The sequence below is a fragment of the Podarcis vaucheri genome (genome assembly GCF_965113315.1).
Source record: "Podarcis vaucheri genome assembly, chromosome: 9".
NCBI classification, from domain to species: Eukaryota; Metazoa; Chordata; class Lepidosauria; order Squamata; family Lacertidae; genus Podarcis; species Podarcis vaucheri.
This window is the reverse complement of record NC_138767.1, coordinates 12,763,290-12,778,539: the sequence shown is the minus strand read 5'-3', so window position 1 is coordinate 12,778,539 and position 15,250 is coordinate 12,763,290. Positions and strand designations below refer to the sequence as shown.

The 15,250-nt window shown below is 45.6% G+C and overlaps 1 protein-coding gene across 1 annotated transcript in view; it reads left to right on the top strand.

The window, feature by feature from the left end:
* Positions 1–15,250, top strand: part of ANTXR2 (ANTXR cell adhesion molecule 2) — a 153,764-nt gene that overhangs the window by 13,567 nt on the left and 124,947 nt on the right. Inside the window, exons 3-7 of the mRNA XM_082236513.1 lie at positions 241–312; positions 5,886–5,967; positions 6,450–6,557; positions 7,533–7,601; positions 9,388–9,468. Of these exons, the coding sequence (XP_082092639.1) occupies positions 241–312; positions 5,886–5,967; positions 6,450–6,557; positions 7,533–7,601; positions 9,388–9,468 (412 nt within the window). The remainder of the gene's footprint in view (positions 1–240; positions 313–5,885; positions 5,968–6,449; positions 6,558–7,532; positions 7,602–9,387; positions 9,469–15,250) is intronic.

Genomic DNA, 15,250 nt, shown 5'->3' with positions numbered 1-15,250 from the left:
GGCACAGCTCTTAGGATTATGCAGTATGTCAGCTGAAATACAGAACTGCTGAGCAAGGAGGGAGAGATTAGATGTTAGCTATTTCCTGTGTGGGCTTTGTGTTTACTCGGATTCTGTCATAAAGGTTAAGATGGAGAGATCCTCAGAGTCCTGTCTTGACACAGATCCCATTGAAACGCACGTGGGCGCAGCCGTTTGATTTATGTCTCTGAGATGGATGTTTTTCTTTGTCTTTAAAAGCAACCAGATGAGGGTCTCCTTCATCGTGTTTTCCATGCAAGCAACGGTCATTCTTCCATTAACACAAGACAGGTAAGCAAATTGCAACATTCTTTCCCCACCATCCACCCCTAGCTTTTGATGCTAATAAATACTATTTTAAGTGACACTGAATTAAGTTGGCCCTGAATCAGGCCTAAGGCAATTTCCCCACCAGTAATAAAATTGCGGTTCCTTTTTAATCACCTGAAGTGTTTCTTAAATAGTACAGTTTTACCATTGGTGAGGAATTCGCTTTAGGCCCAATTCAGTGCCAGTAGTGGCTCCATGTTATAAGTAATAAGGACACCTTTCAAAGACCCATAGAAGTTTAGAGTTGGAAGAGACTCATACAGTGGTACCTCGGGTTAAGTACTTAATTCATTCCAGAGGTCTGTTCTTAACCTGAAACTGTTCTTAACCTGAAGCACCACTTTAGCTAATGGGGCCTCCTGCTGCTGCTGCGCCGCCGGAGCACAATTTCTGTTCTCATCCTGAAGCAAAGTTCTTAACCCGAGGTACTATTTCTGGGTTAGCAGAGTCTGTAACCTGAAGCGTATGTAACCTGAAGCGTATGTGACCCGAGGTACCACTGTATAGACCAACTGCCTGCAATGCAGGAATCACAAGCAGCCATGATGGGCGGTTGCTTTCAGAATGCAGGATTATTTATTTCCTGTTATTACATCTATACATCCCTTTTCCTCCAAGCTCAGGGTGGTGTAGATGGTTCATCCCATCACATTTTATCCTCACAACAGGTAAGGTTGGCTGAGAGGCAGCACCTGACCCAAGGTCAACTATTGAGCTTGATGACCGAATGGAGATTTGAACCTGGATCTCTCTACATCCCAGTCCAGCACTCTAACCATTGCACCCCGCTGCTCTCAATGCAGCCTTCAAGTATTACAGGCCACTCCATTCTACTGCAGGTGATGCTTCCTACCTTGCAGTGTTAGAATCACAGAGTTGAAAGAGACCCTGAGGATCGTCTAGTCCTGGCTTTCCCAAACTCGGGTTTCCAGCTGTTCTTGGACTACACTTCCCATCATCCCTGACTTCTGGTCCTGCTAGCTAGGGATGATGGGAGTTGTAGTCCAAAAACAGCTGGAGGAGACCCAAGTTGGGGAAACTTATCTAATCCAACCTCCTGCAATGCACGAATATCCAGCTGTCCCTTACGGGGATCGAACCTGCAACCTTGGCATTATCTCAGCTATGTTGCAAGGATTTCCAGGACAAGGTACGTGAGCACTGCAGACACTCTAAAGTGCAGTCTAAATCTGCGTTAGCTGGAGATGGCGGTGGATTAATTGGGACGAAGCCATCTTCTTCCTTGTTCTCGGTTTCAAGTTTGAAAGACTTGTTGAAGCAATTGTTAGGAGGGGTGAGGAACGAAGGGAGCAGGCAGGGTAACTGTTGGGGATATAAATGTGCCTTTTCTGAAAGGCAGAGGTGTGAGATTCATGCACATATGTTGCATTGAGAGGAGACGTTCTATTTGTAACCATTCATCACATGCAGAGCAGCCTCCAAGTTGCCGTCAATGTGATTGTCCTTTCCTTCTTTTGTCTTGAATCTGTAAGACGAGTCTCACAGAACGGGTCTGTTATTGCAAGGTGTCCATCTCTTAGGAATTGGCGTCGTTGGTCTTTTTGTTTTTTTTGTTTCGCCTTTGTTTCAGCAAAGCGTCCCCTATACAATTGTGTAAATCTCAGCTTTTGTTGTTGAAATATGTTTGGGGTGTAGGGCAGTTGGTCCCAGGGACTGAGATGGAATTCAGAATGTGGTTCTTTATATATATATATTTCTGGAAGAAAATCCAGAGTCGGGGGAAAATCATAGAATCATAGAATCATAGAGTTGGAAGAGACCACAAGGGCCATCGAGTCCAACCCCCTGCCAAGCTGGAAACACCATCAGAGCACTCCTGACATATGGTTGTCAAGCCTCTGCTTAAAGACCTCCAAAGGAGGAGACTCCACCACACTCCTTGGCAGCAAATTCCACTGTCGAACAGCTCTTACTGTCAGGAAGTTCTTCCTAATGTTTAGGTGGAATCTTCTTTCTTGTAGTTTGGCTCCATTGCTCCGTGTCCGCTTCTCTGGAGCAGCAGAAAACAACCTTTCTCCCTCCTCTATGTGACATCCTTTTATATATTTGAACATGGCTATCATATCACCCCTTAACCTCCTCTTCTCCAGGCCAAACATGCCCAGCTCCCTTAGCCGTTCCTCATAAGGCATCGTTTCCAGGCCTTTGACCATTTTGGTTGCCCTCCTCTGGACACGTTCCAGTTTGTCAGTGTCCTTCTTGAACTCTGGTGCCCAGAACTGGACACAGTACTCCAGGTGAGGTCTGACCAGAGCAGAATACAGTGGCACTATTACTTCCCTTGATCTAGAATGTGCCTCTGGTTATCAAATGTGCCTCTGGTTATCAGTTTCTGGGAATTGCAGGTGGAGAGACTACAACTGGGATCACAGCCTACTTATGGGCTACTCAGTGGCATCTGTTGGCCACTGTGAGGCTAGGAAGCTGGACTAAATGGACTTTTCTTTGATCCAGCAGGCTATTCTTACGTTCTGTTCCAGAATATTAGTGGACAGATGGCAACCTGCTCCCCCCTCTCTTTCTTGCAGAATCTTATTCTTTCTTAGATTTTCTTTTAAAAACAATATATATATGTTCATTGGGCCCCAGAGCTGAAATAGGTCTGGAGGTGTCAGATTGCTGGGAGGTCTTGGTTGTATGCTGGATAAATAAAACTGAACTGATTGTACGAGAGCTATTTTTTGCGTTGCGAAATCTGTTTCAGAAAGACTGGAACTTGATTTGTCGTTTGTTTCTTGGCAGCAGAAGCGCTGCGGGGCCTGTGGACATGCTGCCACTCATTTCTGGCAAGCACAAAGTGTCTGCTTTGTAATCTGCATTCGTACATAATCATTTTCAAGTTGTTTTCAATAGACACCAAGTGTAAAATATTTTGGATTAAACAGATTGCATTAACTTTTACGTAACTTGCTCAGCTGCCATCTATAGTGCACAGCATGTCTTCCGCCGAAACCAGGACTGCCAGTACGGATATAAATTGCTTTGTGCAAGTTTTCCCTATCTTACCTTTCAGATTTTGGCTTAAGGCTTTTTATGGGCGAGGAGTAGGGAAGGGATCAATGGTGCCTCAAAAATATTGGCTTTTGCAAATGTGGGTGTTCAGTCCCAAGGGTTCAGCATATACAGAGGTACCTCGGGTTAAGTACTTAATTTCTTCTGGAGGTCTGTTCTTAACCTGAAACTGTTCTTAACCTTAAGCACCCCTTTAGCTAATGGGGCCTCCAGCTGCCGCCGCGCCACAGCCGCACGATTTCTGTTCTCATCCTGAAGCAAAGTTCTTAACCCGAGGTACTATTTATGGGTTAGCAGAGTTGTAAACTGAAGCGTATGTAACCTGAAGCATATGTAACCCGAGGTACCACTGTACATGAAAACCCATATACTCAAACTCTTGGAACCATCCTTGCCTGAGCATCCCAGATCATCTTGGAGCTGGTGGGTTGAGCATGCCTTGCCTGGTAAGCAAGACAGAGAGCTTGAAAGCTCTTTTTGCACCAGGAAAACCTTGCATGCATTTACCGTATTTTTTGCACCATAACACTCACTTTTTTCCTCCTAGAAAGTAAGGGGAAACGTCTGTGCGTGTTATGGAGCGAATGCCTACAGATGGCAGGGGGATCTGCTGCAGTCGTGAGCAAAAGATCCATGGTTCCCCTTCCTTCCCTCCTCCGTGGCTCGCTTTGAAACAGCAAAGAGGGAGAAGAGCCGCTGAGTGGGGAGGAGAGAGAGACAGAGAGCCCGCTTGCTTTAAAGGAGCAAAGTGGGAGAGGAGAGGAGTGTAAGCGGCTCCTGTCCGGTTGGCTCCTTTAAAGCAAGCAGGCTCTCTGTCCCTCTCTCCTCCCCACTCAGCTGGCTAAATAGCAGCAAAGTTTTTCAGCGAGCCGGGGAGGAGGAACAGAAGCAGAGCCTGCTTGCTTCTCCTCTTATACCCCTCTTCTGCATTATTAACAGCATCCTTCTCCACCCACCCCACGCGTGTTCCTTGGCCCTTGAGTGCTTTTCCTTCCCTCCCCACTTAAAACGTGGTTACAAAGCATGGATCCACATGGATCCTCAGGATTTTTGCATTGGGCTACCTCAAACTCACCGTCAGATCACATGTCTGTGGCCACAGCATGAACCACAAAAATCATACATCCACTGTTTCGTTTAGAATATTTTTTTTCTTGTTTTCCTCCTCTAAAAACTATGTGCGTGTTATGGTTGGGTGCGTGTTATAGAGCGAAAAATATGGTACCTTGCACAATTTCAACCGTCCGGCTTTCAACCATGCAAGGCTGAAATCGCACAAATTAAATGCACATAAGATTCAATCGAACTGTGTAGAAAAAGAGGCAGTTGTGAATGCCTGCTATCAGGTATTTTTCCAGCGTTGCCTTTTTATGGGCAATATATTTCTGCTTACAAAATTTGGATTTGGGGGTCCACTTTACGCTAGGGCTGGGCGATGCCTGGTTTTCAACATTGTGAGAGACTGATACAGTGGTACCTCAGGTTACAGACGCTTCAGGTTACATACGCTTCAGGTTACAGACTCCGCTAACCCAGAAATAGTACCTCAGGTTAAGAACTTTGCTTCAGGATGAGAACAGAAATCGTGCTCCGGCGGCGCGGCAGCAGCAGGAGGCCCCATCAGCTAAAATGGTGCTTCAGGTTAAGAACAGTTTCGGGTTAAGAACGGACCTCTGGAATGAATTAAGTACTTAACCCGAGGTACCACTGTATATCATGATGTCTGAAATAAGGGTGGAACTATGTAGGGGCATTGGCTGGTTTTACAGTTTTCCCCACATTGTGATTTTTGCATAACACACACACACAAACACCATGATTTGGGATATATTACCATGTCAAAAATTATGAAACCGATATCACAATATGGACTTCAAGTCAGTTTTAGACAAGATATCAATATGTCACCCAGCCCTACTTTATGCAGGTGTTTTCAGTGTCCAGTGGTACCTCGGTTTATGAACTTAATCTGTCCTGGAGGTCTGTTCTTAAACCGAAACCGTTCTTAAACTGAGGCGCGCTTTCCCTAATATAGCCACCTGCCGCTGGTGCCCTTCCACCATTTGGTTTCCGTTCTTAGACCGAGGTAAAGTTCTGGTTTTGCCAAAGTTCATAACCCGAATCGTTGGTAAGCAGGGCTGTTCTTAAACCGAGGTACCACTGTATCTCATTGAATTGATGGTAGCCATTATGGCTGGTACCAAAGGTTGACCTTATGTTGCATCTCCACCATTGGAGACAGTAAGTCTCTGAATACAAGTTTTTGGGAATCACAAGTGTCGGGAGGGTTGTTGCACCCAGGTTCTGCTTGCAAGCTTTGTATCTTGGTTGGTCACTACTGTGAGAACAGAATGATGGACTAAGTGGGCCTTTGGATTGATCTAGCAAAACTCTTCTTCTCTTCTTAAGATATTTCCAGATGGGATCAGGGATGCTTGAAGGATTCAGCAATATTTTCAGTACAATGTTTAATAATCTTTTGCTTTCTTCTTCATTTTCAGGAACGAAATTCAGAGAGGCCTTGAAGAGCTGAGTAATGTTAAGCCAGGAGGTGAAACGTACATACATGAAGGAATAAAAGAAGTAAGTTTTCCTTCCCCTCTCTGTTAAATGATATAGTGGCTCATGGCTTAGTGGGTAGAGTATGAGGGCAAATGAATCCTGCATTGCATTCCAACGCTGCAAACTATAATTCTATGTTTTGTTGCTGTTCAATGTATCTTGCCCTTCTTGGGTCAATTGTGATATGGAATTAGTTACATATTTAGTTCTTGTGTGGCTGTTTCTTTTAAAGCAGGAGGGTGGATTAGATCAGGATCATAGCAGGGGCAATGGGGCAAAGCTCCCCCCCCATGGGTTGTGGGTTCAAGCCCCATGTTCAACAAAAGATTCCTGAATTGACTTTGTCTAACTTGGCCTCAGCTTAATGGGCCCTTAGCTCATTAGTTATTATAACTGTTAATAATTTCAACAGCCCACATCTCCTCATCTGAAATGGCTATATTCCTCTTGTGCCAGTTCTCAGACCCCCAATGACAGTGATAAGCTCACTTTTTTTTTCCCAGGCAAATAAGCAGATCAAGGAGGTTGGAGCCTTGAAGTCAAACAGCATCATCATCGCTCTGACGGATGGACAGTTGCAAGGGTATATACCGCAATATGCAGAAAAAGAGGTGAGTGTTGAATTGAAACTGTGCCTCCTCCTTAGTTCAGTGCTTCCCTTTGTGTTGTTGTTGTTATTTATTAAATTTGTAAAGGAAAAGTTAAAGGACCCTTGGACGGTTAAGTCCAGTCAAAGGCGACTATGGGGTTGTGGCGCTCATCTTGCTTCAGGCTGAGAGAGCCGGCATTTGCCCACAGACAATTTTCTGGGTCATGTGGCCAGCATGACTAAACCGGTACTAGCGCACGGAACACTGTGACAAGTGCCAGAGTGCACAGAAACACCATTTACCTTCCCGCCAGAGCAGTACCTATTTATCTACTTGCACTGGCATGCTTTCAAATTGCTAGGTTGGCAGGAGCCGGGACAGAGCAACAGGAGCTCACCCCCGTCGTGGGGATTTGAACTGCTGATCTTCTGATCTTCTGTGGTTTAGACCACATCGCCTCCCACGTCCCTATACCCTATACCCACAGATCTCAGGGTGGTTCACACGACAAAATCACAAGATAAAAATCACAAAAGACATAATTGAAATGGAAAGAAAAGCAACCCAATAACCCCCCTCCCCAACACATTTTAAAAGGGCATTGGATCAATCAAAGGCCTCGTCAAAGAGGAACGATTTTGTCTGGTGCCTAAAGGTGTATAATGAAGGTGACAGGCAAGCCTCTCTGGGAAGAGCATTCCACAGATGGGGAGCGACTGCAGAAAAGGCCTGTTCTTGTGTTGCCAGCCTCTGGACCTCCTGTGGAGCAGGCACATGAAGAAGGGCCTCAGAAGATGATCCTGGGGTCCTGATAGGTTCATATGGGGAGAGGTGGTCCTTGAGGTATTGCAGCTCTGAGCTGTTTAAGGCTTTATAGGTCAAAACCAGCACTTTGAACTGGGCCCAGAAACTTATTGGTAGCCAGTGCCGTCAGACCAGGACCTTGTTATATTCTACCAAATGCATAAAACTTTTATTGATTTATTTCCATTCAAGGCAGAGCTTGCCAGGGATATGGGAGCAAGAGTCTACTGCGTCGGAGTCCTTGATTTTGACCAAGACCAGGTAGGGGCTATATTACAGGACACCGTGTTGAGATGATAAACAAGTTGCTGGCAATGTTAGAAGGTTTACTCGCTTCCTTGGTACAGTGGTGCCCCGCAAGACGAATGCCTCGCAAGACGGAAAACTCGCTAGATGAAAGAGTTTTCCGTTTTGGAGGTGCTTCGCAAAACGAATTTCCTATGGGCTCGCTTCGCAAGACTACAATGTCTTGCGAGTTCCTGCTGGTTTTTTCCCCTCCCCCCTTTTTCTAAGCCGCTAAGCTGCTTATCAGCTGATCCGATCAGCAGATAAGCCGCTAAAAGCTGCTAATAGCGCTAATCCGCTAATCCGTCAATGGGCTTGCTTCGCAAGACGAAAAAACCGCTAGACGAAGAGAATCACAGAACGGATTCTTTTCATCTTGCGAGGCACCACTGTATTGGATACACCTTCTAGGAGACCTGCCCTGTATATATGCAGCAGAATGAAGGCGCAAAATCCTTAGGTTGTCAGTAGGACATACCTATTTTGAATTGTCCCTCCACTTCCCACCATGTTAAGACACAGAAAAACCTTCCTATTCCATCCAGGCCTATGTAGGCAATTACAAAATGCATCCTTCCACAATGTCTGTTTTTAACTTGTGTAGATGGATTTTATTGTATGGTGTTATGCTTTATTGCTGTAGGGAGAGCATGAAGCTCTTAATCTCAGAGTTGTGGGTTCAAGCCCCACAATGGGCAAAAGATTCCTGCATCGCGGGGGGTTGGACTAGATGACCCTTGTGGTCCTTTCCAACTCTATGATTCTATGAGGAGCAGCAACAGAAAAGGCCTGTTCTCCTGTTGCTGCCCAGGGACCTCCATTGGAGGCAGGGCACAACTCTACAATTCTGCGGTCGATACAGCTACAGCTACAGCTACAGATGTAGATGTAGATGTAGATGTAGATGTAGATGTAGATGTAGATGTATATATGACAAAGCAGTTTGTGTTTGCAGTGAATCTTGCATGTAGGAAAGCATTCAAAACCGTGATCCCCCTCCTGCAGGTTGGTACGGCCCATTCTGTCACCTCCTCATTCTGCTGCATGTAGAGGCCAAGTCTGAAGCTATCATCTGCTGCAGGGATGGGGAACTTGTGGCCATCTAAAGGATGGTGATGGACTACAGCCCCCAGAGTCTGAGCCAGCCTGGTTGATGGCCAGGGATGGTGAGAATCATAGTCCAGCAACAGCTGGAGGGCCCCAGGTTATCCACCCCTGTTACACTGAGCCAGGCCATTGGCCAGTCTAACCCAGTGTTGTCTATTCTCATTGGCGGTTGCTATCTGATGCCTTGGGCAAAGCTCCTCATAGGAAAGAGGAGGCACAGATCTGACTTTTTAAAATAAAAATTAAAAAAGTTGTTGGACCAGGACCCAAGGAACAGATATACAGACAGGAGGAAGAGTTGTACACATGGCCAAAGCTTTGCTGTTTTTCTAGGCAGCTGTTACCCCAGCTAAAAATACAAGTTGCTTTCAAGCAACATCTTTCTTTGACTGAGAACAGCTACAAAGAGCAAAAACAGCCCCATCTTCTTGTGTGGTTCTCCTTCATGCATCCTTCAGTTTGTGACTAGCCATAAGGGCTATGTTCTCCCTCCACTATTGCAGGCAGAAGGCCTCTGAATATCAGTTGCTGTGAACATCTGGTTGGTCACTGTGAAACCAGGATACTGGTCCGTGATGGTTGTTTTTCAAAGGCTGGTTTAGCTGTTCGTATTATTTATTTCTTTTTGCCAATGCATTTGTCCTTACTTCCTTAGCTTGAAAGGATAGCTGGTTTTAAGGAGCAAGTCTTCCCAGTCAAGGAAGGATTCCAAGCCCTCCGGGGGATAATTAATTCGGTAAGTATGCTGGAAAGCACATATTGCCTTAATTTTTCATGTACTAAGGTGGTGAAATCTTGTTTAGTTTTGTGGCATCGTCTTTCATGCGAAATATTAAGCTGCCTGAGCTTTCTCTAGCCTGAGTGCTTCATTGCAGATTGATGTGGCTTCCACAGATCTGATCTCTCAGGCAGGGATGGCTTCCAGATGTTTTTGGACTAACACTCCCCATCGTCCCTAAACATGGACCACAGCGGCTGGGGCAGCCTGGGATTTGAAGTCCAGCAATACACGTCATCTATCCCTGATCTAGGAGCTGCTAGGTACTACATAAGGCCCCAGACTGAATAGAGAGGAGTATTTCTCTCTGGATGGATTGCTCAGCTATGGCTCCAGAGTCCAGTGTGAGAATTTCATCCTGCCCAAGTTGGGAGGGAGGAAAAAAAGGATTGCCATTCCACTGAAACTTGCTGCTTCTGTCTGTTCCATAATCCACTTTGACTATGAGAGATCTCCTCCTTTTTATCTTACACAGGCAGCAATAAAACTGCTGGTGTCAGATGCAACCAGGCAGGACTCCGACCTGTCTTCTACAGGTTATATTGTGCAAACTATTTACAGTGCAGATACACAAGGTTCATGTCTGTCTTAGTCACTTGCAGAATCCAGGAGTGGCCCCTTCCGGTCCCCCCCCAACATAAGAACTTAGACACCCCAAACTTCTACCTCCCCTCCTTGCGTTTCACCCCTCTGCGCAAACTGGGCGACGGAAGTCGTGTGTATGCCTCCTGGCCAACCGGGCTAGGTGAGACGCTTGGGCTCTCAGCAGCATCTTCGAGCCCTCTCCTCACTTGACGGCCCCTTCCCTCTCTTCTCCACTGGAGGTGTGGCTTTTCCCACCACTGGACGAGGAACTGCTCCTCAGAAGTTTCTGCGGCTCCCTGTATCCCAATGGCATCCCTGCCTCCCTCCCCTGTTCCGATGGCAGTCCCCTGACAGCTAGCAGCTTTGCAAAGCTAAGCAGGATCTGGTCTGGTCTCAAACTGGATGGGGTGCTGAGATTCCCGCATTGCATGGGGTAGGACTAGGTCCCTTCCAACTCTGCAATTACACCAATGCTGTGGGATGCACCATAGAAGCACTGGAATAGAGACCCAACTGGTGGCAACCACAAACTATTGCTTGGTAGTCGGGATGCAAGAAGGCTTTTTCATTCCGTTCCGTATCCGTCTTATGCAGCACTGTTTCCACTGTTACAGATAGGTAGCCGTGTTGGTCTGCCATAGTCAAAATAAAAAAAATAAAAATAAAAAAATTCCTTCCAGTAGCACCTTAAAGCCCAACTAAGCTAGTTCTTGGTATGAGCTTTCGTGTGCATGCACACTTCTTCAGATACACTGTGTTTCCACTGTGTTATGCCTTCCATCAAGAACTACATTATTTGTCTTGCTGTTTGCTGTGGTGAAATGATGTAACTTACAAAATTCATGGTGTAAATTACGTTGCCAATATGTTACTCCACTCCATTCATTTCAGTGCAAAGGAAATGCAATGCATTTTAAAGCTGAGGCCATTGTTCTTCAGTGTCTGAGAGCTAGGGTTCTGTAACCAGGGCTTGATTGTCTGTGCAACTTCATGGAATCTACAAGGAAGGTAGAAACTGGCCTGAGAATTTCAGCTTTTGGTGGAAAAGCTTCTGCAACGAATGTAAGGTCATCCAAAGTACAGTCATACCTTGGTTCTCGAACACCTTGGTACTTGTACATTTTGGCTCCTAAATACCGACAACCCAGAAGTGAATGTTCCGGTTTCCAAATGTTTTTTGGAAGCCAAACGTCCAGCGCTGCTTCCACTTGAGTGCGGAAGCTGCTGCAGCCAATCAGAAGCCACACCTTGGTTTTTGAACAGTTTTGGGAGCCGAATGGACATCTGGAATGGATTGCATAAGCAATAATGACTGTATAAGCAACCTTTGCATATGTTTACTCAGTAGATTGTATTTGGCTTCCGCTAGTCATTGGGGGTTGAAGAGATCTGAAGCTGAAGGTGAAGTGGTCTGGGAGCTCACGTTTGACCAGTCAGTCGATACATGAAAACAAATCCATTCCCACCCAAATATGAGCCAATAGTTGGAACTGGTGCTGTTCTCTGCCTCTGCTTTGGAGACAGTATGCCTCTGAATACCCATTGTCATAAATTGCAAGTGAGGAGAGCCTTCTTGTATGGAGGTCTTTCTTCTGGGCTCCCGGCAGGCCACTGGGAGAACAGGGTGTCAGGATTCACAGAATGCTATGTGAGATAGTAAGTCTGCAGGCTTGAGTTTGCTAGCTGATGCAATCAGCCAGCAATACTTTCTATGGAAGTGCTGAGTCAGAAAGACTCAGCAGTAATGTGCTGTCAGTTGATTGGCTGTCCTCGGTTTAAAAGGGAAACCTTTTTTTTTAATAAGATATTTATTGAGATTTTCAAAGTATTGAAAAATAAAAATAAAAAAATAAGAAAATACAAAATAAAAATGGTTAAAAACAACTCATTCTTTCCATTACTTATTTTTCATTAGCTTGTTTCCCGGACCTCCTCACGCCTCCCTTTTTTGTATTCCAGTTCAGGTTGTTGGTTCAGCAAATCCTTACCCTCTTTATTTATCCTAGTCTTTAATCTTAAAATATTGTAACATTAAATTTTTACCTATTAATAATCCATTTTTCATATTCCCTTATAGTATTACAGCTGAAAACCACTTAATTTCTATCCAACATCATTCTAACATTCATTAATTTGGTTTAAAAGGGAAACTTGTCCAGCAGTAAGTGTGGTGGGGTAGAAGAGTGTGGTCAGAGAGAGAGAGAGAGAGAAAGGTTTTCCTATTTGCCTTAAGGTGAAGCCAGGTACTCTGTTTGACTGTATGAACTGCTCGTGTATTATAGCCTGTAGATATGTGTATATATAAAGTACAGGGACCCCTGACCATTAGGTCCAGTCGTGGCCGACCCTGGGGTTGCGGTGCTCATCTCGCTTTATTGGCCGAGGGAGCCGGCGTGCAGCTTCTGGGTCATGTGGCTAGCATGACTAAGCTGCTTCTGGCGAACCAGAGCAGTGCATGGAAATGCCATTTACCTTCCCGCTGGAGTGGTACCTATTTATCTACTTGCACTTTGACGTGCTTTCGAACTGCTAGCTTGGCAGGAGCAGGGACCGAGCAATGGAAGCTTACTCCGTTGTGGGGATTCGAACTGCTGACCTTCTGATCGGCAAGTCCTAGGCTCTGTGGTTTAACCCACAGCGCCACCCGCATCCCTACTGGCCGTAGTAGTGGCATACATAAAGAACCTTTTTTGACACTTGGGAATTTCAGGCTGAATTCTCCCCAACTAGTTTTTCTGGGGAAAGTACTTTTAAACATTTTTCTCAATTCGTTATGGATCATTTCCCAATACTCTTTTACCCTTTTACAAGTCCCCCGCATATGCAACCTCTTTGCATCTCCAGCACTTACCTGATTCAGTCTTATTGCTTTTCTTTTCTTCTTATGACTTACTTCTGAGATGATATGCATGGGATTTGGCTTGCAAATAAAAAAAGAACTGGGACAAAGTTTTAGTGGGTTCCCCCCCTCCCATAATCACACTATATGTGTTAATTAGCATATAGACGCTAGAATTTCTGTGTTATCACTAACTACCGTGGCTGCTGTTCTGCGTATTCTCTGCTTCATTTCCCCCCTGACCTCACTGTTTGCAATCCCCCATTCCCCTCAAGCCATGCACATATAAACGAGTAACTGAGGATAACACTTTATGCGCCAGAGGAAGCGGGGCTGCGCTCTGCAAAAGCTTATGCCATCATGCATTTGTTAGCCTTTTAAAGTGTCGCAAGCCTCTTGTTTGTTTCGGCTGCGACAGCCTAGCAGGGCTGCTCCTCTGGGAATTGTGTAAAGTTAAACAACGTACGAGATCTGTGTGCAATCCTCTTCCGCTATAAGCCTGCCAGTGAACTTTTGCAAGCTTTTCTGGCGCTGTTAACGTCTCCCAACTTTGCAAAGCATCTAAATGAACGAAAGGCTTGTCAGAATCCATCAATCCGAGAGGGAAGTCTAGTGGCTTAAGAAGAAACGCTGAAGGCAACTTAGTTATCCGATCAGTAATGGTTTACTGATCTAGTTTGGCTGATAATTATCTGGAAGTATGGCTTCCTGAGCAAGTGGAATAAATGCTCTGGCAATGTGAAAATTCAGGGCTCACGAGTGTATGAGTTTCCCTTGCTCTTCTGCAGAGCCATCTTTCATTGCAGATACTATGCCCTTCTAAAAAATGTTCTTTGGAAGCAACCTGCTTAGCCTGAAAGAGGAGTGTAGGAATTGCATGTATATCAGATGCATATCATGAGCATGAATTGCGGGAGGCTGCAATCTATTCTCATTTTTGGGATGCATAAGAAGGGGAACAGCCAGTGTGGCATCCTGGGCAGAATGCTGGGCTTTGACTCAGCTGATTTGGGTTCAAATCCCTGTTTGGCCACAAATCTTGTTAGGCAGAAAGATAATAACTGTCCTGCCTGAGAAAAAGGGGTGGTGGAGGAGAAACGATGTGTAGACCTTGTGAGCTGCTCGGAGGAAGAATGCAATTCAAAGCCTTTTTTTGGCATGGCTTTTTCATGAATAGAGGCAAAGGCCAAACAGTAGTGGTTGGGCGTTTTGTGTGTGTTTTGCAATACGTTTGTTTTGAGAGAAGACTCTCCTTCAAGCATGAAATGTGAGTTGGATTTCTAGCTGGGTGGTGGAAGAGCAGGGCTTGCGGCCCTGGGTATTTCTTAGCTCCCGGGACTAGGGAAAGCCAAATAAGCTATGCAAAACATGTGGCATGATCTGCCCTATCCTGTAGGGTGCTACTCTGTGCACATGCAGGTGAAGTATCTCCATAGGGAATACCGTATTTTTCGGCCTATAGGACGCACTTTTCCCCCTCCAAAAATGAAGGGGATAGCAGCCTACCGCCTGGCGCGCAGGGTGCCCTGAAGCAGAGCGCCCCTCGTGCCGGGCAGACATCGGCCAGCCCCACAAGCTCGGGGGACAGCGGGGAGGTGCAGCGCCGCCAGCCTGCTGTTCCTCGACCTGATTTGGAGGCTGGCGCTGGGGAGAAGCATGCTTCTTCCCAGCGCCAGCCCCACAAGCTCAGGGGACAGCGGGGAGGCGGAGCGCTGCCATACCACTGTTCCCTGACATGTTTTTTTTTGGGGGGGAAAATAAAGGAAATTCCCCCCCTTTATTTCCCCCCAAAAAACTAGGTGCGTCCTATGGGATGGAGCATCCTATGGGACGAAAAATACAGTATATATGTATATATGTATACCTTTTATTAGCTTATTATTACAACACAAACACACACAATGAACAGACCTTTTCCCCTCATTTTTCCATATCAGTTTGTGATTTCTCCCCCCCAAAAAAAAAATTCTGCTGAAAATTCAACTGCATTTTAGTGAGAATTTCTCCTCCTGTATACATCTTTATATGCAATTCTACTAGTTACAAGTTTTAAATAGGCTTGTGTGTGTGTGGTTTTAGATAGTGAGTAGTTTTTTGTTTTTTTTAAGGGACGCGGGTGGCGCTGTGGGTTAAACCACAGAGCCTAGGACTTGCTGATCAGAAGGTCGCGGTTCGAATCCCCGCGACGGGGTGAGCTTCTGTTGCTCGGTCCCAGCTCCTGCCCAACTAACAGTTCGAAAGCACGTCAAAGTGCAAGTAGATAAATAGGTATCGCTCAGGCAGGAAGGTAAACGGCGTTTCCGTGTGCTGCTCTGT